This window comes from Jaculus jaculus, chromosome 5, assembly GCF_020740685.1.
Source record: "Jaculus jaculus isolate mJacJac1 chromosome 5, mJacJac1.mat.Y.cur, whole genome shotgun sequence".
NCBI classification, from domain to species: Eukaryota; Metazoa; Chordata; class Mammalia; order Rodentia; family Dipodidae; genus Jaculus; species Jaculus jaculus.
The window spans coordinates 58,303,290-58,330,722 of record NC_059106.1 but is presented as its reverse complement, the minus strand read 5'-3'; the positions used below and the strand labels follow the sequence as shown (position 1 = coordinate 58,330,722).

At 47.5% G+C, this 27,433-nt stretch overlaps 2 protein-coding genes across 5 annotated transcripts; one reads left to right on the top strand and one right to left on the bottom strand.

Moving 5' to 3' along the window:
- The first annotated feature begins 2,697 nt into the window (after positions 1-2,697).
- LOC101610707 (aurora kinase A and ninein interacting protein) lies at positions 2,698-14,107 on the top strand. The gene is made up of 3 exons (XM_004657498.2): positions 2,698-2,831; positions 8,580-8,721; positions 13,170-14,107. Exons 1-3 carry the CDS (start codon positions 2,754-2,756, stop codon positions 13,979-13,981), a joined length of 1,032 nt encoding a protein of 343 aa, XP_004657555.2. The 5' UTR covers positions 2,698-2,753; the 3' UTR covers positions 13,982-14,107.
- A 1,479-nt stretch (positions 14,108-15,586) lies between these two features.
- Positions 15,587-26,936, bottom strand: Mtfr1l (mitochondrial fission regulator 1 like). 4 transcript variants are annotated; one of them, XM_004657497.2, is made up of 7 exons: positions 26,875-26,936; positions 24,379-24,502; positions 23,916-24,020; positions 20,695-20,804; positions 20,327-20,538; positions 18,768-19,089; positions 15,587-16,541 (listed from the first exon to the last, which is right to left on the bottom strand). In XM_004657497.2, the coding sequence occupies exons 2-7, from the start codon at positions 24,400-24,402 to the stop codon at positions 16,436-16,438; spliced, it is 879 nt and encodes a 292-aa protein (XP_004657554.1). In that variant the 5' UTR covers positions 24,403-24,502; positions 26,875-26,936; the 3' UTR covers positions 15,587-16,435. The 4 variants fall into 4 exon arrangements, with proteins under 4 accessions (XP_004657554.1, XP_045005358.1, XP_045005357.1 ...); XM_045149423.1 differs by having other exon boundaries at positions 18,768-19,053; XM_045149422.1 differs by having other exon boundaries at positions 26,850-26,928.
- Positions 26,937-27,433: the final 497 nt, after the last annotated feature.

Genomic DNA, 27,433 nt, shown 5'->3' with positions numbered 1-27,433 from the left:
TCTCCTTTTTGTCTCCTGTCCCATAGAGGGAAGAGCCTTTGTTCATAGGAAGATTTTTTTGATATTTAATTTTTCTTTACTCATTTGAGAGATAGAGAATGGGCATGTCAGGGACTGAAGGCGCTGCAAACGAACTCCAGATGCATGTGTCCCCTTGTGCATCTGGCTTACATGGGTCCTGGGGAATGGAACCTGGGTCCTTTGGCTTTGCAGCCAAGCATGTTAACCACTAAGCCATTTCTTCAGCTCCACAGGAAGGGTTTTTGCAGGAAGCTAGCTGCAGGGCACCTTGGGAGTGGACACAGGGTGGAGCAAATGCAGGTCTTATTTTTCACCTGGGGATATAATTGACGTTCGGGTCTCCTGTGTGTGTATAAATACATACATAGATGACATTTCAATGGAGCAAGGGGCACTTTTATTAACTAGTTAAAATAATGTTTTAAAATATAAATGCTAGAGACATAACTCTGGTATTTGCCTAGCACGTGCAAAGTCCTGGGTTTAATCCCCATCATTACCAGAAACCACAAAAACAGGGAAGGAGGGTGTTGCAGTCAGGTTCACATTGCTGGTAGAAATCACCCAAGAGCAGCTTGTGGGAATGAGAGGTTTATTTTGGCTTACAGGCTCGAGGGGAAGGTCCATGATGGCAGGGGAAAACGATGGTATGAGCAAAGGGTGGACATCACCTCCTGGCCAACATAAGGTGGACAACAGCAACAGGATACTGTGCCAAACACTGGCAAGGGGAAATTGGCTATAATACCCATAAGCCTGCCCCCAACAATACACTGCCTCCAGAAGGCATGAATTCCCAAATCTCCATCAGCTGGGACTCTAGCATTCAGAACACTAAGTTTATGGGGTCACCTGAATCCAACCACCACAGAAGGAGAGGAGAGAGGAAGGGAGGCAGGAAAGGAGGAGAGAAAGGAAAGAGAACATCAAGCTAACTGGGCCTGGTGGAGCATGCCTGTAATCCCAGCTGCTCCAGAGGCTGAAAAAGGAGATTTGAAAATTCGAGGCTACCTGGACTACAATGAGTTTAAGACCAATCTGGGGAATTTGGTGAGACCCTGTCTCAAAGAAAATAAGAATGGAGGATACAGCTCATTGGTATAGCATCTGCTTAGCAAGCATGGGTTCAACCCCAATACAGAAGAAAACAATAATAAGAAATATCCCGGGCTGGAGAGATGGCTTAGTGGTTAAGCGCTTGCCTGTGAAGCCTAAGGACCCCGGTTCGGGGCTCGATCCCCCAGGACCCACGTTAGCCAGATGCACAAGGGGGCGCACGTGTCTGGAGTTCATTTCCAGTGGCTGGAGGCCCTGGCATGCCCATTCTCTCTCTCTCTCTGCCTCTTTCTCTCTCTGTCGCTCTTAAACAAACAAAAAAAAAATTAAAAAAAAGAAATATCCCTCTACTGATAAAATATTCTGGGGGTCTCTATGTAATATATATATATTTAAATTTTTTATTTATTTTTATTTGAGACAGAAAGGGAGAGAGAGAATGGTTGCACCAGGGCCTCTAGCCACTTGCAAACGAACTCCAGATGTGCGTGCCAGTACAGAGAGAACTTTATGTAATATATTGACAATTTTTTTTTGAGGTAGGATTTCCCTGTAGCCCAGGCTCACCTGCAATTCACTAATAATTTCAGGGTGGCCTTGAACTCACGGTGATCCTCCCACCTCTGCCTCTTGAGTGCTGGGATTGAAGGCGTGTGTCACCACACCCTGGCTTAAATATTCTGATACATATGAAAATATAAGGCCTCGAGGAGTGCATCATGCATGTAATCCCCAGCACTGGAGAGGCAGAAACAGGCAGATCACTGTGGGTTCTAGGACAGCTAGGGCTACATGGCGAGGCCCTTTTTAAAAGTAACAACAACAGAAAAGAAAATAAGTCAGAAATAAGGACTGGAAGATGGTTCTGCAGGTAAAGGCACTTGCTTTGCAAAATTTGACAGCCTGAGTTTGATTCCCCAGTACCCAGGTAAAGCTAGATGCACAAAGTGGCATGCATCTGGAGTTGGTTTGCAGTGGAAAGAGGCATTGGCACAACCATTCTCCCTCTCCATCTCTCTACTTGCAAATAAACATTTTATGCACACACATATATTTTTTCCCCGAGCAGGGTCTCACTCTGGCCTAGGCTGACCTTGCACTCTGGGCGATCCACCTACCTCTGCCTCCTGAGCGCTGGGATTAAAGGCACGTGCCACCACACCTGGTCATTAGGCAAGCGCCTTAACCGCCAAGCCATCTCCCTAGCTCATGATTCCAAATTTTTTATTTCACGTTTTCAAACATTTTCCATATATTTTCCTAATTACACGTGGATTTTTAGTAGATGCAAGTGTCATCATAACCATGATGTGAGTGTCGAGGTCCCCGGTTTTGGAGTGTGGCGTCTGAGCCTGGCTCCACCGCTTTCTAAGGGTTTTCTGGAGCACTGCTCCAGCCGAGGCCTCGGAAGGAACAGAGCCGCCAGCCGGAGCGAGGAGACAAGCGCTGCGGGGCTCCCAGGCGGAAGGATGACAGCGGACTGGGCGGGGCTTCGGAAGGGTGGGTGGGCGGAGCTTCGGGCTGACGGGCGGGTCAAGCGTCATGACGACAGCGGCGTGGCTCCGCCTCCCGCGCTAGCGCGCGGCGTCCGAACCTCGGTGGCTGCGGTTCTGGCGGTTTCCCGGGCTTCTGCGACCTGGGCGCGGGCGCTGGCGGGCTCGGGCTCCTCGGTGGTCATGAGGCGGAGAAGCCAGGACGAGGAGGCGTGCGGCGTGTGGCTGGACGCGGCGAAGCTGAAGAGGCGGAAGGTGCAGGTGAGAACGTGGTGGAAGGTGGAGGTATGCGGATGGAGGGCGGTTTGGGGGGCGCCTGGAGGTGATGGGGTCCGAGATAGTCGATAGCTTTGGGGACCCGGGCGTGGGGAATCGGATTCTGATTGGGCTTGGCGGGGGGTGCTGTTGCACGACTTTCATCCCAGCACTCGGGAGGCAGAAGGAGGATCGCCCTGAGTTCGAGGCCAGCCTGGGCTGCAGAGTGAGTTCCAGGTCAGCCCGGGCTAGAACGAGGCCGTGCCTTTAAAAACAAACAAAAAATTGGGCTGGAGAGATGGCTCAGCGGTTAAAGGCATTTGCTTGCAGAGCCTGCAGGCCCAGATTCGATTCCCCAGGACCCATATAAAGCCAGATGCACAAAGTGGCGCATGCGTGTGGAGTTTGTTTTAAATATTTTATTTTCATTTATTTGAGAGAGCTAGCTAGAGACAGAATGGGCACGCCAGGACCTCCTGCCCTGCAAACGAACTCCAGACGCATGCGGCCCCTTGTGCATCTGGCTTAAGTGGGCCCTGGAGAATCAAACAGGGATCCTTTGGCTTTTCAGGCAAAGGTATTTTTGCTAAGCCGTCTCTCCAGCTCAACTCCAGCTCTGTGCACTTTGCAATATCTCCTGATTGGAATCTTAAACCCATCATCAGACCTTAAGATCCACCTAGTGACACCAGAAGTAGATGCAAACTACAAACTAATAAAACACTGAATATATTGGGGGCCTTCTATTCAAACTAGTACACATGATGTTGCAGCCAGGTTCACACTACTGGCAGAAATCACCTGACCAAGAGCAGCTTGTGGGAAAAAGGGTTTATTTTGGCTTACAGACTTGAGGGGACACTCCATGATGGCAGGGGGAAATGATGGCATGAGCAAAGGGTAGACAACAGCAACAGGAGATTGTGCCAAACACTGGCAAGAGGACACTGGCTATAATGCCTATAAGCCTGTGCCCAACAATACACTGTCTCCAGGAGGCCTTATTTCCCAAATCTCCATCAGCTGGGAACCTAGCATTCAGTACACCTAAGTTTATGGGGGACACCTGAATCAAACCACCACACGTGGGTATTGAGGAATCTAATCTGTGCTGCTAGGCTTTGTAAGCAAGTACTTTTAAGTGCTGAGTCATTTCTCAGCCCAAGAATCTGGGTCCCCCCCCCCCCAGGTAGGGTCTCACTCTAGCCCAGGCTGACCTGAAATTCACTTTCACTATGTCACTATTTCACTACTTTGCCCACAAAATCTCAGGGTAGCCTCGAACTCACGGTGATCCTCCTACTTCTGCCTCCTGAGTGCTGGGATTAAAGGCGTGCGCCACCATGTCCAACCTGTTTGTTTTTTTTTTAATTTTTAAAAAATTTTTTTTTTTGGTTTTTCGAGGTAGGGTCTCACTCTGGTCCAGGCTGACCTGGAATTCACTCTGTCATCTCAGGGTGGCTTTGAACTCACGGTGATCCTCCTACCTCTGCATCCTCCTACCTCTGCCTCCCGAGTGCTGGGATTAAAGGCGTGCGCCACCACGCCCGGCCCAACCTGTTTTTTAAATGTCTTTTCTTGGTGTGTATGTGTACGTATGTGCACGTTCATGTGCACAAGTGTAACTGTGCCTGTGGAGGTCAGCGGATGAGGGTGTCACTCCTTGCCTTCCACCTTGTTTTGAGGCAAAATCTCTCTCGTTCAATGTTGTGTTGGCCAGGCTAGTTGCCCCCCCCCCCACTTCGCTTCTAGGCGATTCTCTTTCTTCACCTCCCTTTTCTTTTTTTTTTTTAATTTTTTTAATTTTTATTTATTTATTTATTTATTTATTTATTTATTTATTTATTTATTTGAGAGTGACAGACACAGAGAGAAAGAAAGGGAGAGAGAGAGAGAATGGGCGCGCCAGGGCTTCCAGCCACTGCAAACGAACTCCAGACGCGTGCGCCCCCTTGTGCATCTGGCTAACGTGGGACCTGGGGAACCGAGCCTTGAACCGGGGTCCTTAGGCTTCACAGGCAAGCGCTTAACCGCTAAGCCATCTCTCCAGCCCTTCACCTCCCTTTTCACTGCAGGCCTGAAATTACAGATTTTTGAGCTACAGCCTCCAATTTATGTGGGTTCTGGGAATCCCAGCTCAGGTAGTCATGTTTTCTGTACCATCATCTCCCTAACCTTTGAGGTGACTTTGATTCAGTTTTTTAGTTGAATATGGTGGAATGAGAAGTTCTATACCTGCATAAGTATGAATTTTATAGCCAGGATATCCTTTTAACTACTAATTTGCATCCTGGTATGGTGGTATATACCTATAATCTCAGTTTAGGAGGTAGAGGCAGGAGAATCATAAATTCAATACCTTGGCTACATAGCAAGACTGTCTCAACAAAACAAAATAATACAAAAAAAAAAACAAAACCCCACACCTTGGGTTCAAATTTTAGCCCACCTCTAACTTACTGAATTAACATTGGAAAATCCTTTCTTCTGTGGCATTTATAGCCAAATTGAACCAAGTATAATCTTGTTCTTTCTTCCTAGGCATTCCATAACAAGTAAATGAAAATAACAGTGATCACACAAAATGAAGATTAGAATCGCTGGGTGTGGGTGCCACTTGGGAGGTAGGAGGATCTGTGTGAGTTTGAGTCCACCCTGAGGCTACATAGTGAATTTCAGGTCAGCCTGGACTATAGCCACAGCCTACCACAAAAAAACAAACAAAGAAAAGACTATACTTGTAATTGACTGAGCATTTCACAGGCCTGGCTTGCATTCTTCCTTTCTCCACTGCACTGTGAAAAGTGGCCACACTGGTAGCTTCATTGTTTTTCCTTATGGTGCTGGGATAGTCCCTGCTGGCCTGGAACTTAAGAGGATCCTGCTTTTGCTCCAGTGTTATCACTATCCCCAGTGTGTGCCGCCCCTTCCAACATCATTGCTTCTCCTTTTTAATAACTCCCTGCTGTTATAGTGTGCTTTCTGTGGGCCAGGAATTGTGTAGGCCTTTCACTGACTTCCTCACTATTTTTTTTTTTCCCAGAAAAGCCAGCATAAAGCACTTTTATTGCAGTAGTAATGCTTGAAACTCATGTGTTGCGGGGGCTGGGGGTGTTGAGGAACAAAAGTAATAGTTTCTCTCATCAAATCACTGCACAGGACAGGAAGGTGAGGTGAGAATAAGGGAGGAGAAGCCAGGCCAAGCATCAAAACCCAGGAGAGGCTGAAGTTGCGGTGACCAGCATCATTTCCTTAGAGAGCACTCAAGGATCTGTCCTGGTGACTGGGCTTTTGTTGGGTGATAAGTCTAAAAGCAGCATCTTCAATTAAACTTTCAACTAAAGTTCTTAATATTTAGGAAGTGGAACTTGTATACTTGTGAGGTTACAAAAGCTTGAAAATTTTTTAGAAAAAAATACAGTATGAAGCCAGGTGTGGTGGTGCACACCTTTAATCCCAGCACTTTGGAGGCAGAGGTAGGAAGATCACTGTGAGTTCGAGGCCACCCTGAGACTACATAGTGAATACCAGGTCAGCCTGGACTAGAATGAGACCCTACCTCAACAATCCCCCCACTCAAGAAAAGAAAAACAGGATGAAAAAAAAATTAGGCCAGTTCATGAAGAAGGCTTCAGAGGTCCCTTTGGTGGCCCAGGGACAGACAGATACCTGTAGTGTCCCAACACTGCAGTGAAAAATTCAGGTGAGCGTGACCGAGGCTGGTGGAGGCAAAGCCCTCTCCGTCTCTCACATGGAGAACTCAGCCCTCCACAGCATCTCAAATCTGCTATGGCTTTGCAACAAGAATGTCTTAATATATAATAGATAAAAATTCATCCAAAAAATAAAATAAGAATTCTTGCAAACCACACCCCCAACACCAATTCCTATTGTAAAGTTAACCCATTGCTTGTGCTGTTAATACTTGACAGTATACTTAATTGGAAACCTAGATCCAAAAGACTGAAACTGAATCCTTCACCCCAAAACAAAATGAGAAACTTGAGGTTGATGGCATCTAGTTCAGGTAGACACACATATGAGGGGAAAGGGAAGAGGACATGGGTGTGAGAAGCAGTCACATGAGGAACACATTCAGTCAGGCAGTGTCTATACAGTGTAGCGGGACATCTAGAGCAGCTCCTCATGGATTCGTGTGCGCATGTCTGGAGGCACCAGATCCCTTCATGGCCAATCTGGGCCACCCCTTCTTCCCAGCCTTGAATCACCTCACATTTGCCTAGCATAAACTTAAAGGGCTTCTTTCTGTCCCAGGAGTCAGATTTCTTTCCATCTTCAAGCATCCTGGTGTCATGCACCACACAGGTCTGGTCGCCCTTCCGGAAGGTGCACCCATCTCCGAGGGAGATGGTCTCCACCTGCACTCCCAGGGCAGTGGGGTGACAGCAGTGGCAGACGCAGACCTGGCTGCAGTTCAACAGCACTGTCTCCTCCCTTAGCACTTCTCTTCCCTTACTAAATTTTGGTAAATTCCTTGTGAGACTGACCACTTTATCCCCAAGATGGGCCACCTACCCGCAACTAATAAATGACAACATTAGGATTGACTCACACCCAGCCCGTGTTGGCTCTGCAGCCATGCTCATTGTCACCATGCCAAGTGCTCATGCAGTTGTCATTGCCCTTAACTCTAAAGGAGAGTGCACCGTCTCTGGACTCTTTAATACTTAATCAGCCTGACTGGTTGCTGTTGGGAAGCAGAAAGACTGGGCTGCAGTTAGACTGTGTGGTTCCTGAGAGAAGGGTCATCAGGGCATGGTGGGGGATGATGTCCATCACCAGCACAAAATGCCTAGAGGACAGGGCGGCAGCCCAGAGGGTGGAACCAGTGTGGTCCTAGGAGTCACTGGTGTTTGTTGACTTTCTGCCACCAGACAGCTCTTTAAAAAAAAAAAAAAATTAATTTGTTTATTTTGAGAGAGAGAGAAGCGCAGATAGAGAATGGGCATGCCAGGCCTTCAGCTACTGAAAAATAACTCCAGAAGCATGTGCCACCTTGTGCATCTGGCTTATGTGGGTACTGGGAAATTGAACCAGGATCCTTTGGCTTTATAGGCAAGTGCCTTAGATGCTAAGACATCCCTCCAGTCCTGACAGCTCTTTTTGTTGTTTTTTGTTTTTTGATGTAAGGCTTCATTAGCCCAGGTTAACTTGGAATTTACTATGTAGTCTCATGGTGGCCTTGAACTCACAGCAATTCTCCTACCTCTGCCTCCCAAGTGCTAGGATTAAAGACATTTGCTACCACACCCAGCTTAGCTTCCCCCCCTCCACCCCAGGTAGGGTTTTGCTCTGGCCCCAGCTGGCCTGGAATTCACTATGTAGTCTCAGGGTGGCCTCGAACTCACGGTGATCCTCCTACCTCTGCCTCCCGAGTGCTGGGATTAAAGGCATGTGTCCCCATGCCCGGCTGTCAGGTATTTTGAAAAATATTTTTATTTGTAAGGCAACTACCTTAACCACTAAGCCATATGTCCAGCCCCCTTTTTAATATATATTATTTATTTGAGAGAGACTGAGAGAAAGAGGCAGACAGAATGAGTATGGGCATGCCAGGGCCTCCTGATTGTAAACAAACTGCAGATACAATGCACCACTTTCTACATCTGGCTGTATGTGGGTACTGGGGAATTGAACTCAGGCTGGCAGGCTTTGTAAGCCAGAACCTTTAATTGCTGAGCCATTAGACCCTCTTGCAGCTCTTTTAATAGTAGTATTTTCTTTTTCCCTCAGACTCTCTTACTCAAACCAGGCACAAAATTGCACACACTCTTTGCTGGAGAGAGAAAACCCAGTATTTCTCTTCCTCAAAGAAAGACTCCATCAGCAGGCACTCGGCAAACCAGCATTACTTCCTTCATCACTTTGCGATCAGGTATGGTTGCCCATTTGGGAGTATTTAATTATCCAGGGGGCAGAAAGGAATGTGTTCATTTCTCCATGTTGGAACTTTTATGAGATCTAAATGTTAAGCCAAACGTGATTGACCTACTGTGTTATAGACCATAAGAAATCATTCATTGCCTTTGAAAAGCAATGTATACATGCTTTTACACATACTTTTCTGGTTCCGTTTGGCTAACACTAGATATTTGTATTTGTTACAGGGCAGTGAGACAAGGTATGCTTGGGAGCTGTCTCAGCAGGCTGGAGCTAACAAAGCAGAGCTCCTCAGTGTGAGGGGCCTTAGGAGAAGCCTTCTAACTTGTGTGATTCAGGATTGTTTTGTGCAAACTTCAAAAAGAAAAAAGTTTTATTATTTGAGAGGGATGGAGGGAGGCAGGCATGCAGAGAGAGAATGGGCATGCCAGAGCCTCCAGACACTGCAAATGAACTCTAGATGCAAGCACCACCTTATGTATCTATCTGGCTTACATGGGTACTGGAGAATCAAGCCTGGATCCTTAGGCTTTGTAGGCAAATGACTTAACCATTAAGCCACCTCTCATTGAACTCACGGCAATCCTTCTACGTCTCTTGCCTCCTGAGTGCTGGGATTAAAGGCATGTACTACCATGTCCGGCTCCAAATTTGATTTTTTAAAAATATTTTTATTTAGCCGGGTGTGGTGGCACATGCCTTTAATCCCAGCACTTGGGAGGCAGAAGTAGGAGGATTGCCAAGAGTTTGAGGCCACCCTGAGAATACGTAGTGAATTCCAGGTCAGCCTGAGCTAGAATGAGACCCTACCTTAGAAAAAAAAAAAAAAAAATTATTTATTTGACAGAGAGAAAGGCAGTGGGGGTGAGTTAGGGAGGTATGAGAGAATAGGTGTGTCAGGGCCTCCAGCTGCTGCATGTGATCTCCAGATACATGCACCACTGTACCACTTTGTACATATGCTTTATGTGGGTCCTGGGGAATTGAACCTGGGTCCTTTGGCTTTGCAGGCAAGCTCCTTGATCACTAAGTTATCCCTCCAGCCCTTTTTTTTTTTTTAGCTTTTTAAGGTAGGGTCTCACTGTAGCCCAGGCTGACCTGGAATTCACTCAGTAATCTCAGGGTGGCCTTAAACTCATAGCGATCCTCTTACCTCTGCTGCCTGAGGGCTGGAGTTAAAGGTGTGCACCACTACACTGAGACCTTAACTCTTCTTCTTTTTTTTTTTCCAAATTATTTATTTATTTATTTGAGAGCGACAGACACAGAGAGAGACAGATAGAGGGAGCGAGAGAGAGAATGGGCACGCCAGGGCTTCCAGCCTCTGCAAACGAACTCCAGACGCGTGCGCCCCCTTGTGCATCTGGCTAACGTGGGACCTGGGGAATCGAGCCTCGACCCGGGGTCCTTAGGCTTCACAGGCAAGCGCTTAACCACTAAGCCATCTCTCCAGCCCAACTCTTCTTTTTAAAAAAATAAAAATATTTAAATCATTATTTATTTATTTATTTGAGAGTGACAGAGAGAGAAAGAGGCAGAGAGAGAATGAATGGGCGCGCCAGGGCCTCCAGTCAGTGCAAACGAACTCCAGACGTTCGTGCCCCCTTGTGCATCTGGCTAACGTGGGTCCTGGGGAATAGAGCCTTGAACCAGGGTCCTTACGCTTCACAGGCAAGCAAGCGCTTAACCGCTAAGCCATCTCTCTAGCCCCATTCTTTTTTTTTTTTTTTTTTTCCCGAGGTAGGGTCTCACTTTGAGTCTCAGGGTGGCCTCAACCTCACAGTGATCCTCCTGCCTCTGCGTCCTGAGTACTGGGATTAAAGGTGTGCACCACCATGCCTGGCCTTATTTTTCTGTATTTTTTATTTTTCTGAGGTAGGGAGAGAGAAAATAGGAGCGCCAGGGCTTCCTGCCACTGCAAATGAACTCCAGACACACGTGCCACCTTGTGCATCCGGTTTATGTGGGCCCTGGGGAATTGAACCTGGGTCCTTAAGCTTTGCAGGCAAGCGCCTTAACCACTAAGCCATCTCTCCAGCCCCTCCCCCATTCTTTTTTAAAAATTATTTACGTGGCCTGGAGAGATGGCTTAGTGGTTAAGGCGCTTGCCTGCAAAGTCTAAAGACCCAGGTTCAGTTCTCCAGTGGCCACATATAAGCCAGATGCATGAAGTGGCTTATGCACCTGCAGTTCGCTTGCAGTGGCTAGAAGCCCTGACATGTCCACTTTCTCTTCCTCTCTCTCTCTCTGTTTGCAAATAAATAAATACATAAAAATTATTTACTTGAGTGCATGATACTGTGTGTGTGTGGGGGGGGGGAGCTGGTTGAGTGGGCATGCCAGGACCTCCAAGCCACTGCAAACAAATTCCAGAATCATGAACCACTTTACATGGGCACTGGGCAATCGAACCCAAGTCCTTTGGCTTTGCAGCCAAACACCTTAACCAGTAAGCCATCTCTCCAGTCCCAAAACTCTTAATTTTCCTTGGTAGGGTCTCACTCTAGCTCAGGCTGACCTGGAATTCGCTATGTCCTCTCAGGGTGGCCTTGAGCTCACGGTGATCCTCCTACTTCTGCCTTCTCATTGCTGGGATTAAAGGCATACGGCACCACGTCCAGCTCCAAAACTTATTTCCTTTTTAAAAATATTTTATTATTTATTTGACAGAGAAAGAGGGAGAGAGAAAGAATGGGCATGCCATGACCTCCAACCACTGCAAATGAACTCCACACGCATGCACCCCCTTGTGTATTTGGCTAACGTGGGTCCTAGGGAATTGAACCAGGGTTCTTTGGCTTTGCAGGCAAATGCCTTAACTGCTAAGCCATCCCTCCAGCCCCAAAACTAACTTTCTTAGAGATTATTTGCATGTGTGTGTGCACACTAGGGTCTCTTTGTGTGCACTGCAATCAAATGCCAGATGATTGCATCTTTTTTTTTTTTTTTTTGGTTTTTTGAGGTAGGGTCTCACTCTAGCCCAGGCTGACCTGGAAAGCACTATGTAGTCTCAGGGTGGCCTTGAACTCACAGCGATCCTCCTACCTCTGCCTCTCAAGTGCTGGGATTAAAGGCGTGCGCCACCACGCCTGGCGCATCATTTTTTTTGTAACCTGCTTTATGTGGGTACTGGGAATTGAATTCAGTTTGGCAGGCTTTGCAAGCAAGTGCCTTTAACTGCAGAGCCATCTCTTCAGTGCCAAACTTTCTTGCATATGTGTGTTTGTTGGCATGTGGTCACACACATGTGCAGTTATACATGTGTGAGAATGCATGCAGAGGCTAGAGGACAGCTTGGCAGTGTTGTCCTCAGAAATACTGTCCGCTCTGAGGTCTCTCCTTGGCCAAGTGTGAGTTTATATGAGTACTTGGGGACTGAACTCAGTTCCTCATGCTTACAAGGCAAACACTTTACCACCTGAGCTGTTTCCCCAGCCCAGTTTTTTTCTAAAGTTATTAGTAGAAGTGTGAACTGACCCTTCCTCAAACAAAACTCAGTTTATCTTTACATAACAAGGGAAGGTCTTTTGTTTTTTGTTTTCTCCCAAAATACTTTTTCCATTATATTGAACTTTTAGGCAAAATGAGAGTTCTCACAGAACAGTTTTTGCAGCATAACTCTTACTGGAGAAGGAAGAAAGAATTCTGTCATTCTCCTTTTCTACAATTTTATCTTGGTATAATTTGGGTCCATTCCATACCTGATAAAGAAGTCAAGGCTATTTTGTTCTGTTTTTCTTTGGAGTTGATTTAGCATTCCAATTATCCCTTCATCTCCTTTCCCATGAAATGTTTGCATTGTGGGGATTTTTTTTTTTTTTTTTTTGAGGTAGGATCTCACTCTAGCCCAGGCTGACCTTGAACTCACTATGTAGTCTCAGGATGACCTCAAACTCATGGTGATCCTCCCACCTCTGTATCCCAAGTGCCAGGATTAAAGGCATGTGCCACCACACCCAGTGGGAAATTGGATTCTTTATTTTGTCACCACAAAATTTTGCATTTACATTGCTAACATGATCTTTAAGACCTTAAAAGTGGAGTGTCTGAGAATTTCAGTTACTTAAGGACACTACTCAGGATGATATTTGGCCAGGATTACTGTTTAGTAGAGACCACAGTAAATAAAAACCAAAACCACAACTAATTATCCTTTGGTAAACCTTTATAGATGAAAACTGAGCTGGAAAAATAAGGTGTGGTCTGACCACACCATGCTTGGCTATTGGGTAGTGAGGTCACAGGAAGTCCCTGTATTTGAGTTGTGGGGTGGATAAGACTTAGGGAGAGAATGGCAAGATTGAAAATGGGATGGTCAGCTGTGACGTTATTTCAAGAGACTAAGACCCCATGCTAGGTAATAACAGTACTGGTATTGAGCTTAGAAACAGCCAACTAAATTGTGCTCAGGGCAGTTTTCCCACATTACTCTTGTTTTATTAGGAATGACAAGTGGCGATAACCAGAAAAGTACTCCATCTCATAGAGAAAGCCAGACCAACAAGGAGCCCCAGAAAGATGCAAGCCAGGTGCAGTGTTTGGAACAGCACTTGGGGAATGATTGCTTGGCACTCCCTTTGGCCACTTCAACCCCTGCAGACATCCAGGAAGCTGGACTTTCTTCCCAGTCTCTGCAGATTTCTGATAATCACAGTTTCAGAACTCCAGTTTTGATTGTGCCATCTTTGTCCCAGTCTGACATCCTGGTGTGTGCTGGAGAGAGTAATTCCTTTACCCAGGACTTGGAATATTCTTGTTTACTGGGCCAAAGGGATTCTTCCAGGAAAAGGGAATGGCTTCACGGATCTAAGACGAACTGCTTGGGCATAGACAGACACAGGAAATCACCTGGAAGGCAGTGCCATCTGCCCTTGGACAAAGCTGAATTGGAGAGGAAGGTGTCTGCCAAAGAGAACAAGCAAGCCCCTGTGCGCCTTCAAACCTATCGGGAGTCCCAGAGTAGAAAAAACACTCTATCAGTGAAACAAAGACCCTGTCCTCTTCCTCTGTTTTCTTTGGACAGTCCAAAGAATGACAAGGACTCCTGGAGCCAGCTTTTCACTGAAGATTCTCAAGGCCAGCAGGTAATTGCTCATAGTTCTAGGGGTCCTTTCCATGATGTAACCAATGCCTGGAAACAAGACTTAGGGCAGTTTTCTGAGAGCCAGGATGAACTAACTCAGTTACATTTGCAGCCTGACCTGCTTTTTACCCAGGACTCTGAAGGTAATCAGGTTATCAGACACCAATTCTAAATGTTTGCCTCAGGGTTTTTTTCTGTACCTTGTAGGGTGGGGAATGAAGATTAGTGACCAAGCCACATGGGATACTGTTATTGAGGAGCACTTTGTGTAAATAAAGCATGCAGTGCTGCTGGCGGACACAGTGTGATTGGCATCATGCTTTTCCTCAGGAAGGTAACTAGTACATTCCATGGATGAGTCTGTGAAGAGTGCTGAGGAGGCAGGGCAGGGATTAATCACTGAAGAGCCTGGTTTTCAGTTTGCACAGAGCTGCTACCTTGCCGTTCAAGATGCCTGAACGCATTCTTGCTTCCAACAAATGTGTGCTCTTTTCGTCTCTTGGCTAAAGTCTCATCTACTCAATCTAAACTGGACCAAGTGCATTTTGAGAGACAGACCTCCCTAATCCAGGTGTGTGGAGGTGGTAGGAAGAAGGGTAAATAGCTGGTAGTCTGATTCTTTTATAATTGTATTAATTACATTTTAAAGTTATAAAAGCCTGAGTTACATAACAGTCTAAATATAACTGTGTTGTCTTCCACAAGGAAGGAGGGAATCCCTTGTAAAACTGAGTCCAAGTTAATGTTTGTTTGGAAAGCTGGCTCTGGTGATAACAAAAGCATTATCAGTTATTTATTTATTTATTTATTTATTTTGGCTTTTCAAGGTAGGGTCTCTGTCTAGCTCAGATTTACCTGGAATTCACTATGTAGTCTCAGGCTGGCCTCGAACTCATGGTGATCCTCCTACCTCTGCTTCCTGAGTGCTGGGAAAAGGCATGTGCCATCATGACCGGCACCAGTTTTACTCGAGGTAGGGTGTTTCTCTGGCCCAGGCTGACCTGGAATTCACTACATAGTCTCAGGGTGGCCTCAAACTCATGGCAATCCTACCTCTGCCTCCCGAGTGCTGGGATTAAAGGCATGCGCCCCCACGCCCAGCCAGTTTTACTTTTAACAAAGCAACTTATAGCTAAGTATGGCAGCCCATGCCATACTGCAGTCTCAGCACTTGGGAGACTGGCAGGAAGACTACCGTGATCTCAAGGCCAGCTTGAGCTACACAGCGACATCAATCCTCACTGCCCCCCACACATCTTTTTTTGTTTGTTTTCTGAGGTAGGGTTTCACTGTAGTCTAGGATGACCTGGAATTAGTCTCAGAATGGCCTTGAACTCACAGCAATCCTCCTACCTCTGCCTCCCAAGTGATGAGATTAAAGGCATGTGTTACCACACCTGGCTCCAAGCATCTTTTAGTAATACATGCTCTGTTGTTGCTCTGAGTCCAGGCTGGGCACAAGTCTAATTTGTTCCACCCAATGCATCATTTGTCGTGTGAGTTTCATGTTGCAGGATTAGTGCTTGAAGCGTAGCCTCAGGATTAGTGCTTGAAGCGTAGCCTCTCGGAGGCAAACCAAACTAAGTTATCAGATGGGACTACTTTTAGGAGTTTAGGGAGAAATTTCTATGGCAAGTAGGGATAGATGGGTAAGTTCTCTTAAGGACAGCAGAGAAACCAGAAGCCTGCTTAAGTTCATATGCCTTAGTTATTAACAAGAATCCTTTATTCCTAAAGGGATACTATGGTTATAGCTCAGAGACAAAAAGAAAATGCATTATTTCTCCAAATCCTTCATTTAATATCAGGTAGTGCTTCAACCCAAACACACAGTATACATACCATAGAGAAAGGGCCCCGGGGGGCACCTGAGTCATGCATGATGCAAAGGTACAAACCTTGGCCCACCCTAAAGTCAGTCAGTCAGTGGCCTGGAAGGATGGTATGTTCTTTTCCCTCCTCATTTCTCCTTCCTGCTAGACTTGAAGTCCAAGGAAGAGTTTTTAATCAGTGAAACTGATGAGGCCCTGGAGGGTAGATTTGGTTGTACAGTATCATAAAATATATTTAAGAAAAAATAGCCCAGGCGTCCCAGCAGCAGCCCAAAGTATTGGCTGGTCCGGTGGCCTGACCTCTACATCTAGAGGGAAGGGGTGATTGTTGGGCATTGATGTTGGTTTATGATGGAGCAGCATAAGGTCTTCCCTGCCCTGTGAACATGTTCATCACGCAGCCCCTTCCCTCAGCCCTGCTATGCTTCAAGGAAGCTGCTCAGAGTGAGTGACCATAGCTGTGCACAGAGTGTCCTGTGAGACCGATTATGGGGTCTATGCAGTGAAGTTAAGTCATTCATTTAGAACCTATTTTCACAAGACAAGAAACTTCCATTTTGCCCCTTAACTAGACACTCCACTCTCCACGATTACCAGTAAATGTCTCAGCTCAAACCACAGGCCTTAGCTTCTGCTAAGGTTGAAGTATGGGAAACACATCCTCTTCTCTTTGAGCTCAAGCTTGTCAGCAAGACTTGCAGGTTTCTAACTGAGGCAGAAACATCTGCAGTGAGGAAGGCAGCAGCTGAAGGGACTCAGGAGCATGAGACTGAGTTCTGCAGAGTGGAGTGCTATCAGTTTCCTTTTCTACTGATATCTTCTTCTTTGAGAGCAAACTTCCTCCTTAGGACCTCAGAGATGAGCACAGCAGGGTCCTCTTCCTTCATTAAGCTCCGGGTCCTAGAAGCACAACGGCAGCTTCTGTTACAGTACATCCTGGGCTGTGTCCACATGTATTATCTCACTGAATCGTCACAAAACTGTGAGGTAGCTGCTGTTACAGCTTACCTATGGAAACTGAAGGACAGAAAGACATGCAATGTGCCCAGTCGCAGTCTTCATACTGGTCCCACAGCTCATTTCTGTGTATTTTCAAAATATGCATATTGGGCTGGAGAGATGGCTTAGCGGTTAAGCGTTTGCCTGTGAAGCCTAAGGACCCCGATTTGAGGCTTCATTCCCCAGGACCCACATTAGCCAGATGCACAAGAGGGCGCATGCGTCTGGAGTTTGTTTACAGTGGCTGGAGGCCTTGGCGCGCTCATTCTCTCTGCCTATTTCTCTATCACTCTCAAATAAATAAAAATTTAAAAAATTATAAAATATGCATATGTATATGCAATGTGGGGGCCAGACTGGCTGGTTTAGAGGACAACTTTCTTCACCTTCCCAGAGCTGGGATTACAAGTGCATAACAACACACCCAGCCTTTTTAATCTGGGTTCTGGGACCTAACTTGGATCCTCATGTTTTCCAGGCAAGCATTTTAACAACTGTGCTGGTTCTCCAGTCCCTTAGACCTCCTCTCTTAACTAGAACACTTTACTGTTCCTTGAAATGGCTATGAAGTGTGGGCAAAAAAGCCAACACCTGCTAGATACTTAACCTCTGGTGGCTAAGCTCTTGCTCCTACCTTCTGATCCTGTCTTTGCTTAGTTAGCGCTTCCCAAGAAGGCCTGCAGGAGAAGTGACTGGCTCACTCTGGTCCTCCTTAATTCTGGAGAAAGGTGTGCTGACATATCTAACTACCTGTCTTCCTCTAAGGAGAGCTAAGATTTTTTGAGAAAGGTGGGGAATGGGGTGGTTTACAGACAAACAGACTGGTACTAACCAGAAGAAAAGGCTCAAGGCAGATAAGAAGAAAGTAAAGCAGTAACTGAATGTAAGGTCAAACACATAACCCAACTGTCTGAGGCCAGAAAAGGAAGCTAAGGGTGACTTCCTTAAAGGGCAGATGCCAGAAGCAATGAGGGAGTCACTTAACTTTGCCAGTTTTCAGAGGAAGATGGGATGTGACAAAGCAATGAGTAGTGTTCAACAGAAATTTCACCAATGCAAAAGATGGCACATTGAGCCCCCAGAGCAGTTCTTCCAGGCACTAACAAATACGGCTCCTCTGCTTGTATACTGTCTGTCAAGGTCTGGAACCCAAACTGAAGCGCCTATGAACAAGCTCCTCTGCTAAGTCCGAGGGAGCTGCTCAGACCACAATTGGAGAGACACTGCAAAGTGGTAACTCCCTCAGGTTGCAGCTCTATGGCTTTTCTACTACATCAGATTCTTGAGGGGGCTGGAGGGCAGCCTTGCTTCATTTCAGGCCTCAAAATCCCTCAGACTTGAACAAAATCAGCTACAGCTCCATTCCTTGGGGATTGTTTTGGTAAATAAAGTAATATTTGTATCAAGTACGAACAGTTCTGATGGGTAGGCAGGTTTAGGAATTACCTATGATAAAGTTTACCAATTTGAGATACATGTCCTATAGCCTCAACTTTAAAGGACAAGACACAAGGCTAGGATAACTAGTAGTGTGAAAACTGAATGCTGAAGCCATTTAGATAAAGTGGTCAGATGACCACACCTGTGAAGTCTCTACTAGGCAAACATTGGTTGAGGTGATTTAACATGCTCATTGTAAAAAGTGCTTTTCCAGCAATGCCTTTAATCCTAGCACTCGGGAGGCAGAGATAGGATTGCTATGAGTTTGAGGCCACCCTGAGACTACATAGTGAATTCTAGGTCAGCCTGGGTTGGAGGGAGACGCTACCTTGAAAAACAAAGTAGCAACTAAAAAAGTGTTTTTCAGCTGGGAGTGGTGACACATGCATTTAATCCCAGCACTAGGGAGGCAGAGGTAGGGCTGCCATGAGTTCAAGGCCACCCTGAGACTACATAGTGAATTTCAGGTCATCCTGAGCTACAATGAGACCCTACCTTGAAGGAAAAAAAAGAGTGTTTTTCTTTCCTCAAACTGGTCTCCAGACATTGGTAACTAGGTGGCAGCAAGTCTTGTGAATGAAGGAGAATGGTTACTACTGAGGACTTACTGTATAAGTAAGTGTTCTTGTATTAGATTATTAACCAAGGGTCACTTAAACATCACCAGAGCTCTTGTCAAATACTTACAAATCTTGGCTCTGTTTTATCCGATGAAAGTCCTTCAAGATGCCCATCATGTCTGCAAAGCTGCTGGCCTTGGACAGAGAGATGCAGTCATCCTCTTCAGACGAGCTGCAGGTAGCTTTGTGTTCCGGTTTGCAACAGTCAGGGCTGGCAGAACAAAGCAGGGGGACTGGTGGAAGCTCAGGGACCTCTACCTCAGTCTCCTCGGTGATGTCACTAATGACAAAGGAAGTTGTAGAGTGGAATGAGGATCCAAAACAAGGTAAGGGAGAAGAGACATTTGAGCTTCCTGGAGATAAGAAATCTGGCGTTAATGAAGCCGAAGCTGAAAGAGAAAACAATAGAGATGTATGGACATTGGGCTATATGATACAAAGATGATCTCTTCTCCCCACAAACAATGCCTACAGAACAGACTCATTTACTGTGCTGACATACTGAGAACACCTAAGGTGGTATCTGTAGCCAATGGGAAATACCACTTTACTGTCCTTCCCATTGAGGGGCTCAGGAAGATGGAGCAGCACTGGGCTTCGAGTAAGGCAGAAAATCTATCTCACAAAGGTCTTAGCTCCTAAAAGTTCCCATTGCACAGTTGGCTATACAGTGACAGAGGTAAGGCCTGCATCTGTTAATTTCTCTAATTGGATCAGTACTTTGGACTCTGCTCCTTTGAATTTTGTTGTGGACTAGAAGTGTTCTGGGCAAAACTAGAATTGTGATGCATCTCTTAATTTCCCACGTCATAATGGAGATAATTTCCTTAACTCCTGAGTTCCTAAGAAATGCTCCTGATTTTTCTTAAACAGATTTTCCGAGTTCCATAATCTGCATCTACTAAGGCTTGGGAGCCATGTCTGTTTGTCTCTCTGTCTCTCTCTCTCTTTCTTTCTTTCAGGTAGGGTCTCACTCTAGCCCAGGCTGACCTGGAATTCACTCTGTAGTCTCAGGGTGGCCTCAAACTCATGGTGATCCTCCTACCTCGGCCTTCCAAGTGCTGGGATTAAAGGCATGCGCCACCATGCCCAGCAGGAGTTATGTCTTTGAGCCACTGAGCATCTTAGGAGAAATCCATCTGATGGTGGTCCATGCCTCTGGTAAAGGCAGGCTCCCATCAATTTCCCATAACTCCACCTTAACTGTAGGTAGAAAGGTGCATAGAGGTGAGTGCTGGTAGAAAGGACAAGGAAAGGCATGTGTGCTTGCTGGGATCTATCTCTTGGTGGTGCTTAAGAATGCTTATACTATAGGGAAGCTTCTGTGGGTTCATGACATGTGACATGGAAGTCACCTGGAGGGGAGCTTTGTCTTCTGTGGCTAAGAGGGAATCTGTCTGGGATCATTGGTAAAAATCTGGTTCTTAACCAAATCATTTAGTCCAAGCTGACTAATGGAAATCACCCAAGGGATATGACAGGCTATCTGTCTTGGTCTCAGGTCAACTCCAGAGCACTAGGCCTAAGTGCCAACAAATCAGAGACCATCATTTCCTTTACCTCTGTCTTCCCAACAGCCAGGGGAAGGAAAGTCTCCCATACCGAAGCCCTGAGTCTAGTTCCTACCTGCATCAGCTGCCACTATTTTGGCAATCTGGCTGCGCAGGTGGCTCAGCTCATCTTGCAGCTCAGTGGTGCGGCTTAGGGCTGGCAAGGCTGGCTTTTTCAGGGCCAGGAGTCTCTCCTCAGACCCACGCAAGTTGGGCACCGAGGCATTACGTTGCATGACAATCAGAGGACTAGGTTTCCAGGTGTGTCTCAGGGGCCGTGTATCGCTCCTGGGCCAAAGAAAGACAAATATGTCCATCATAGACAGCTGACCAATGCATTCCTTATAAAATTCCTTCACAGGTATCATTCCTGTTGCCCTCAGCTTCTCACAGGCACCTGCCTTGCTCCCCAGTCCCTAGCAGGCTGGCTTCTGCCTCAGCTACCTGACCCGAGCATATGTCTCCTCTTCATCTGCAGCAATCCAGGCAATGTCAGCCAAAGTAGGGACTGGAGGGACATCTCTCAAACACAGGTCTGAGATGTTAGGCAGGGTCTGCGGAGAGGCAAAAGTTTATCAACATTGTAAGCTAGAGCAATTGATGCACAGTGAGGCACCTAATCCAGCAACTCAGAGTCAGGAAGGCTTAAGAGTAGCTTGAGGGCTGGAGAGATGGTTTAGCAGTTAAGGCCCTGGCCTGTGAAGCTGAAGCCAGGTCCCATGTAAGCCAGACACACAAAGTGAGGCAAGCATACAAGGTCGCACATGAGCACAAGGTGGCACACGTGTGGCGTTCAACTGCAGTGGCTAGGGACCCTGGCACACCAATTCTCTCTCATACATTAAAAAAAAAAAAAAAAGAGTAGGTCAAAAGACATTCCTGTTTGGAAGCCTTTGAATAAGAGGTCTGAAGCAGAGGTAAGAGGTGGCACATGTATCTAGAGTTCGTTTGCAGCAGATGGAGGCCCTGGTATGCCTATTCACTCTCTGCCTCTTTCTCAAATTTAAAATATGTATATATAAATAGATAGGTAGGTAGGTACGTAGGTAGGTAGATAGGATATAAAAAAATAAGGCCTGAAGCAAGTTTGTGAGATTACAAACATTATTATCTTTTGTGGGACTGGCCAAGTTAACTTTAAAAAAAATTGAGAGAGAGAATGGATGCACCAGGGCCTCCAGCTGCTGCAAACTCCAGGTGCATGTGCCACCTTGTGCATCTGGCTCATGTAGGCCCTGGTGTGCCCATTCTCTGTGTCTATCAAAATGATAATAATAAATGTTTAAAGCCAGACATGGTAGTACATGCCTTTAATCCCAGCACTCGGGAGGCAGAAGTAGGAGAGCTGTAAGTTCGAGGCCACCATGAAACTATATAGTGAATTCCAGGTCAGGCTGGGCTAGAGCGAGACCCAACCTCAAAAAAACAAACAACAAAAAAAGTTTAAAACATAAGTCAGGGCCTGGAGAGATGGCTCAGTAGTTAAGGCACTTGCCTGCAAAGCATAACAACCTGAGTTCTGTTCCCCAATACCCACATAAGCCAGATGCACAAAGTGGTGTATGCATCTGGAGTTCATATGCAGGACTACAGGCCCTAGTGCACCCATTCTCTCCTTCCCTGTTTCTGTCTTTCTCTGCAAAATAAATATTTTTTATTTTTTTGTGGCCAAATTGAAGTAAGCTTTTATTATTTTTTATTGACAACTTCCATAATTGTAAATAATATCCCATGGTAATTCCCTCCCTCCCCCAACTTTCCCTTTTGAAACTCCACTCTCCATCATATCCTCCCCCACCGAATCAGTCATGATCTTTATTTTGATGTCATGATCTTTTCCTCCTATTATGATGGTCTTATGTAGGTAGTGTCAGGCACTGTGAGGTCATGAATATCCAGGCCATTTTGTGTCTGGAGGAGCACGTTGTAATGAATGCTACCCTTCCTTTAGCTCTTAGATTCTTTCTACCACCTCTTCTGCAATGGACCCTGAACCATGGAAGGTGTGTAAAATATTTTTTAAATAGTAAGTCGGGGCTAGAGAGATGGCTCAGCAGTTAAAAGTGCTTGTTAGGGAAGCCTGATGGGTGGAGTTCAATTCCCTAGTGCCCACATAAAGCATGCATATGGTACATGCCATCTGGAGTTTACAGTGGCAGACTCTGGTGTTCGCTTTCCCTCTCAAATAAAATATTTTAAGTCAGGAAAGTTTTTTTTTTAATATTTAAGGTAACTTTATTTACAACAGAAATCTATGAGGAACACCTATTGTTTGTTTAGGACTCCTAGCGAGGATTTTATGCATGCTAGCAAGCACTCCACCAACTGAGCTACATTCCCAAACTCCAGACACATGTACCACATGTGCATCAGGCTTTGGTAACAATGCAAATATTTTTAAGAGAGATTGGGAGGTGGCTGAGCAATTGATAACTCCTGCTTTTAGGTGAGAAACTGGTACTGGAGTTAAGTGAATACTTCAAGGTCACACAGTATTTCCACTGACCCAGGAGCTACTGTTAAGCTGAACCATTCAGGGAAGCTCCCATGTGCACAGTGACCAGCTTTGCATGCCCTTGGCAATGAAATGAATTAACACAGGTATGTACTCAGCACAGTGCCTGGCAAACATTATGTGCCCAGTAAATGTCCTTAGTATTCCTAATACTATGATTCACAATTGTCTGTCCAGAAGTATCTGGATAATGTCAAGTATGGGGCAGCCTCCAAAGCCACACTTTCTAGCTTTAGTTTCTGATGGCCTTCGGGCAGTTCTGGAGAGCTGGGGTTATGACAGTGCCCCCAATTCTAAACCCATTCCTGATTCTACACCAACTCTAACACCACTTCTAACTCTGGATCCAGTTCCTGCCTAGACGTTACAGTTATCAGCTTATATACAAGTTTGGCTTCATTTCTATGTCTGCCTGGGCCTGGCTCCATTCAAGTATCATTTCTCTTTGTGGGGCAGTGCAGCTTTATGCCCCTGCTTCCCACACTCACTCTAACAGTCCAAGAGCTGATGCCTCCCCATGAAACCCTAGATGGCAGCATATGGGGCTTATACCATAGACGCAGGACTCAGAGACCTAAGTTAGACAGGAGTCTGCCGCAGAGTGAGCACTAAAGCCTCTCTAGACACAGAGTTAAGACTGAAGTAGCCCAGGGAAGGAGTGGCCATATTTGGACAGAAAGGAGAATAGGAACTTGAGTCCTCAGAGAAGCACTAAAAATAGTGGCTAAGTGGCCCACTCACAGGGCTGGCGAGAAAAGCTGAGTTCCACTCAAGAGTCACAGCATTTAATGTTCCATTTAGGGACCTGCTAGGATGCAAACACCTTGGAGCTCTGACATAATGTATCTGGATATCAGCAAAGGCTGATAAGTTGGTAGCTGGTGTGTTGGGGTTGCTGCTAAAATCTGAGTCACTTAGCAGATCCAACAAAGTGAGATGCAACATTATTAATTTATGAGCAAACTGGAAGCCCGGCTGAAGGTCAGAGGTCTGAATGCAATCAGGAAGGCACAGTGACCAGGATCTATTATAATCACTTGGTTAATATTTTTTGTCAAAATGAAAGACTGACCAGAAGAGCAGGCACAGAGGCAACCACATCCTCTCATACTCTGAGCCTCTCTTCTCTTTGTCCTTCCAGTGCACTCACCTCGAAGGATGCCCGGGGGCATGGTTTCAGGGGCAGGTTAGTCCCAATTCTTCTCACTACACTTCGAGCAGCCCCATGTGGCTTGTTCTGCCAGATTGGGATAGTCTAGGGAAGAGATAACAATTTGAGTAAGTCTAGGGAGGTTCACTAGCCCATTCCCAGGACAGGGCACCGACAGATTGAGACAGCAGGTTCCCAGCCACTCCTGCTGTTGCTACAGCTGTGGGGCACAGTGAAGGGGCTGGAATTAGCTGGCTGTTGGGACTATCTACGTTTTCTCCCCTCCCTCGGCACAGAAGGGTGAAAACACAGACTGGAAGTGTCCGAGACCACAGTAGACTATTCCCTGGGAAGGAGGCGTGAGGCAGTCTTGCTCCAATTCTAGGCCTTCCGTAAAAGAGGAACTAAGTGTGGAGCCTTGCATAGTTAGTTCTTCAGCAAGACCACTGGGAGTACTCCTTACCACATTGGCTTCCATTCCTGACATGTCAACCAGCTCCTGCACTTGAAGGAACAGGCAGTTTGAGAAGGCTGGATGTGTCTCTTCTTCATATCAGGCCATCTCCAGGAGCACCAGGTTTCCTTTCCTATCAAGTAACCACAAGACTAAGGCCACCACTGAAACTTCACAAGGCAATGCTCTGCAGTTATTACTAAAACCAAGACCTCTGATGTTTCAGGGAAGAAAACCAGCCCAAGAGGCTACCCTCGCCTATCTATCACTGGTTTCTCCAAATTCAGACCCTTAAAGGTTGTGTTTCTGAATTGTTGGGAAGATTGGCCAATGTAGGGAACCTTCCTGAACTCTGAGGTTTCCCAAGGGAAAGCTTCAGAGACGCAAACAGAACATTGTGGTAAGCTACAAAGCTCAGAGGAGAGCCAAACTAAAGGTACATCAAAGCATTCATTGTTTTCTTTTGTGCGCATGCGTGTATGTACAGGTGCCTTTGGATTTAAGAGAGGGTCTCACTAGCTAAGTCTGAACTGGAACTCATTCTGTAGTCCCAGGCTGGCCTCTGCGCCACACTTCCAGTTTCAGGAACATCATTATCATCATAATCACTTTTTCTTTAACATCTCAGTTGAGCCACCCACTAGCTTTGTAGCCAAAGGCAAGTCATATAACCTTTCTAAATGTTGATTTCTCCATCTCAGAAAGAAGGACAGGTAAAGCCTACCATTTTGGGTTACCGTAAGGGTCAGTGAGATGGATTTAAAGTATATAGTGAATTTTAAGACATGATTGATAGAAATGGTCATCCTGCCCTTGCATGGTAAGCAGGTGCAATCACGGAACATATTCAAACATATTATGGATTCCCGTGTCCATCAAACATCAACAGTATTTATCAGTGCCTGGCTCTGTGCTGAGCAGTATAGGTGCTATGGGAGGAGTCAGAAACAGCCATGCCTTTAAGGAACTCTCAATCCAGCAGAAAGACAGGATCTGCACACAGACTCTAAGGACGCCTGAGCATCACTAGTTCAACGACCCGCTAGACTGGTGGCCAGGTGGGTTCAATACCCTGGCCCCAAGGTGAATTCAGAGTTGGGTAGGAAGGGAAGAAAATACCAGCGCCAGCCCAGGAAGATAATGGGACTTGTAAAGAGGACAGAGTATCATAAAGCTCATGTCCTGAAGGCTAGGTGAGCCTGAGTGAGGAGTCACCTAGGAGCCCAGGTCTGGTTCTGAAGGGGACTGCACTGACAGTACATCTGCCGGCTTTCTTCTGTCTTCAGAGAGGAGGTGTGACATACACGAGGAAAGGACTACCAAGTCAGTATAGTCAGTCACTCAGCAAGCAGTACAGTACAAAATCTGGTTCAGGTTCAGTGGACTCCTGCCCAAGCTCCACTATCAAAGTCCCCGGTGCCTTAATAGCGCTGCTCGAGACGAAACCCTCAGGACTCAACCAGGGGGGGACCTTATCGAACTGCTAATCTTACCCAGTGTTTAAACTCTCTTGACTCCACAATGGCTCAACCCTATCATCCTCCACGCTCTCCACACCAAGCTCAGGTACTATCTGGCCGAGGCACACTTCGCGGCCGCACTTCTGTCCTACCCCCCAGCCCTGGGCCAGGCTGTCCTGCTACCAGTCCCCCAACCTCCCTTCTGGGTCCCGGTTCCACACTGTGGCCTCTGCTGGGCCCAGCAGAGCCTAATCCCCCCGCGCACCCCGACCTCAGCGCAGCTCGGGTCTACCCTACAGCTCGCTCCGCTCCTACGAGACCGAACCGACATAACCAATCTGCGCCCGGCCCGGCCTCCGCCAAGCACAGCAAGGGGCCAGACATCGGCGGAACTCGGGACTGGAGGCGGACGCCAAGTTAGCCCCACGTGTCCCCGGAGAAGGCTCTCGCGCCGTCCCGGGCCCTTGCGCGGCGCTGTCAGCCGCGTTTACGCGCGCGGGGTCCCTCGCGAGGCCCGGGCAGCGCCGGGGAAGGGCCCGGATTCCGCAGTCCCGGGGCCCGGGGGGTAAACTCTGCCCGGTCCCCGACACACACCTGCGCGGGCGGCGCCGGGGGATGCGCGGCGAGCTCTCGCCCGGGCCGCGCCCCCTCCCCCGGAGCCCCGACCCGACCGGGGCCAAGGTCAACCCAGTCCTCGCCGGCGGCCCTTGGACACACGGGCCCTCCCGGAGCCGGAGCGGCCTTTGGACACGGCGCCGTCGGAACGGGAACGAGGAGCCTGAGGTCCCACACGGTCCCCGTTAGCCGGGGGACTCGCAGCGGTCCCGGTCACGAACCCCCCCGGGGACTTAGTTTCCCCCCTTCCCCCGGCCCAGCGAAGCGGACAACGGCTCCCGCGAGAGCTCGCGCGCGAACGCGAGTCACGGGCCCCGCCGAGCGCCCGGGACCCAGGCCCGGCGTAGAGAACGCGTCCGCACCCCGCCGCCGCCGCCTCCCAGGCCGTCCCCGGACAGGTCTCACCTCACACTCGGGCTCCGGGACTCACCTCACGGCCCCGCCTGCCGCCGCGGGCGGCCCCGCCCTCCCGCGCGGCCCTCACTTCCGCCGGCCCGCCGCTGCCCCCGGAAGCGACCCTGTGCAGCTGCGCACGCAGTCCGGGCGGGGCCGGGCGGGGCGCGGACTGTGCCCCCCCCAGTGCGGCGCGCTCGCCTCGCCCCGGAGCTCGCTCTCCACTTTCAGCCTCAGCTGGCCTCTGCAAGCCGCCCTCTGTCCCGCTGAGCTCCGTGCCCACAATGTCTGGTGTCCGCCGTCCCCATCCTACTGCACGTTTCCAACTCCTCTCCTCGACCGTCAGGCCCCCGGGTCAGGCACTTGTAACCTGTCTCCTCCTAGCTCCCTTCACGTCTCATGCTTCCCAGTCAATGTCCTTTGCATAGTCGCAGCAAAAATGGACGGGAGGGACTCGTCGACCTTTGCCTCCGGACCTCCAGAGCTCCGCTTTCTTCTGTTTAGTACGCGCTTCCTCTCCGCATTTGTAGAACGCTGATTACAGGGGTGGGCTGATGATGGCCCTGGAAGAGGCCCGCCTTCCTTCCAAGCTCAGA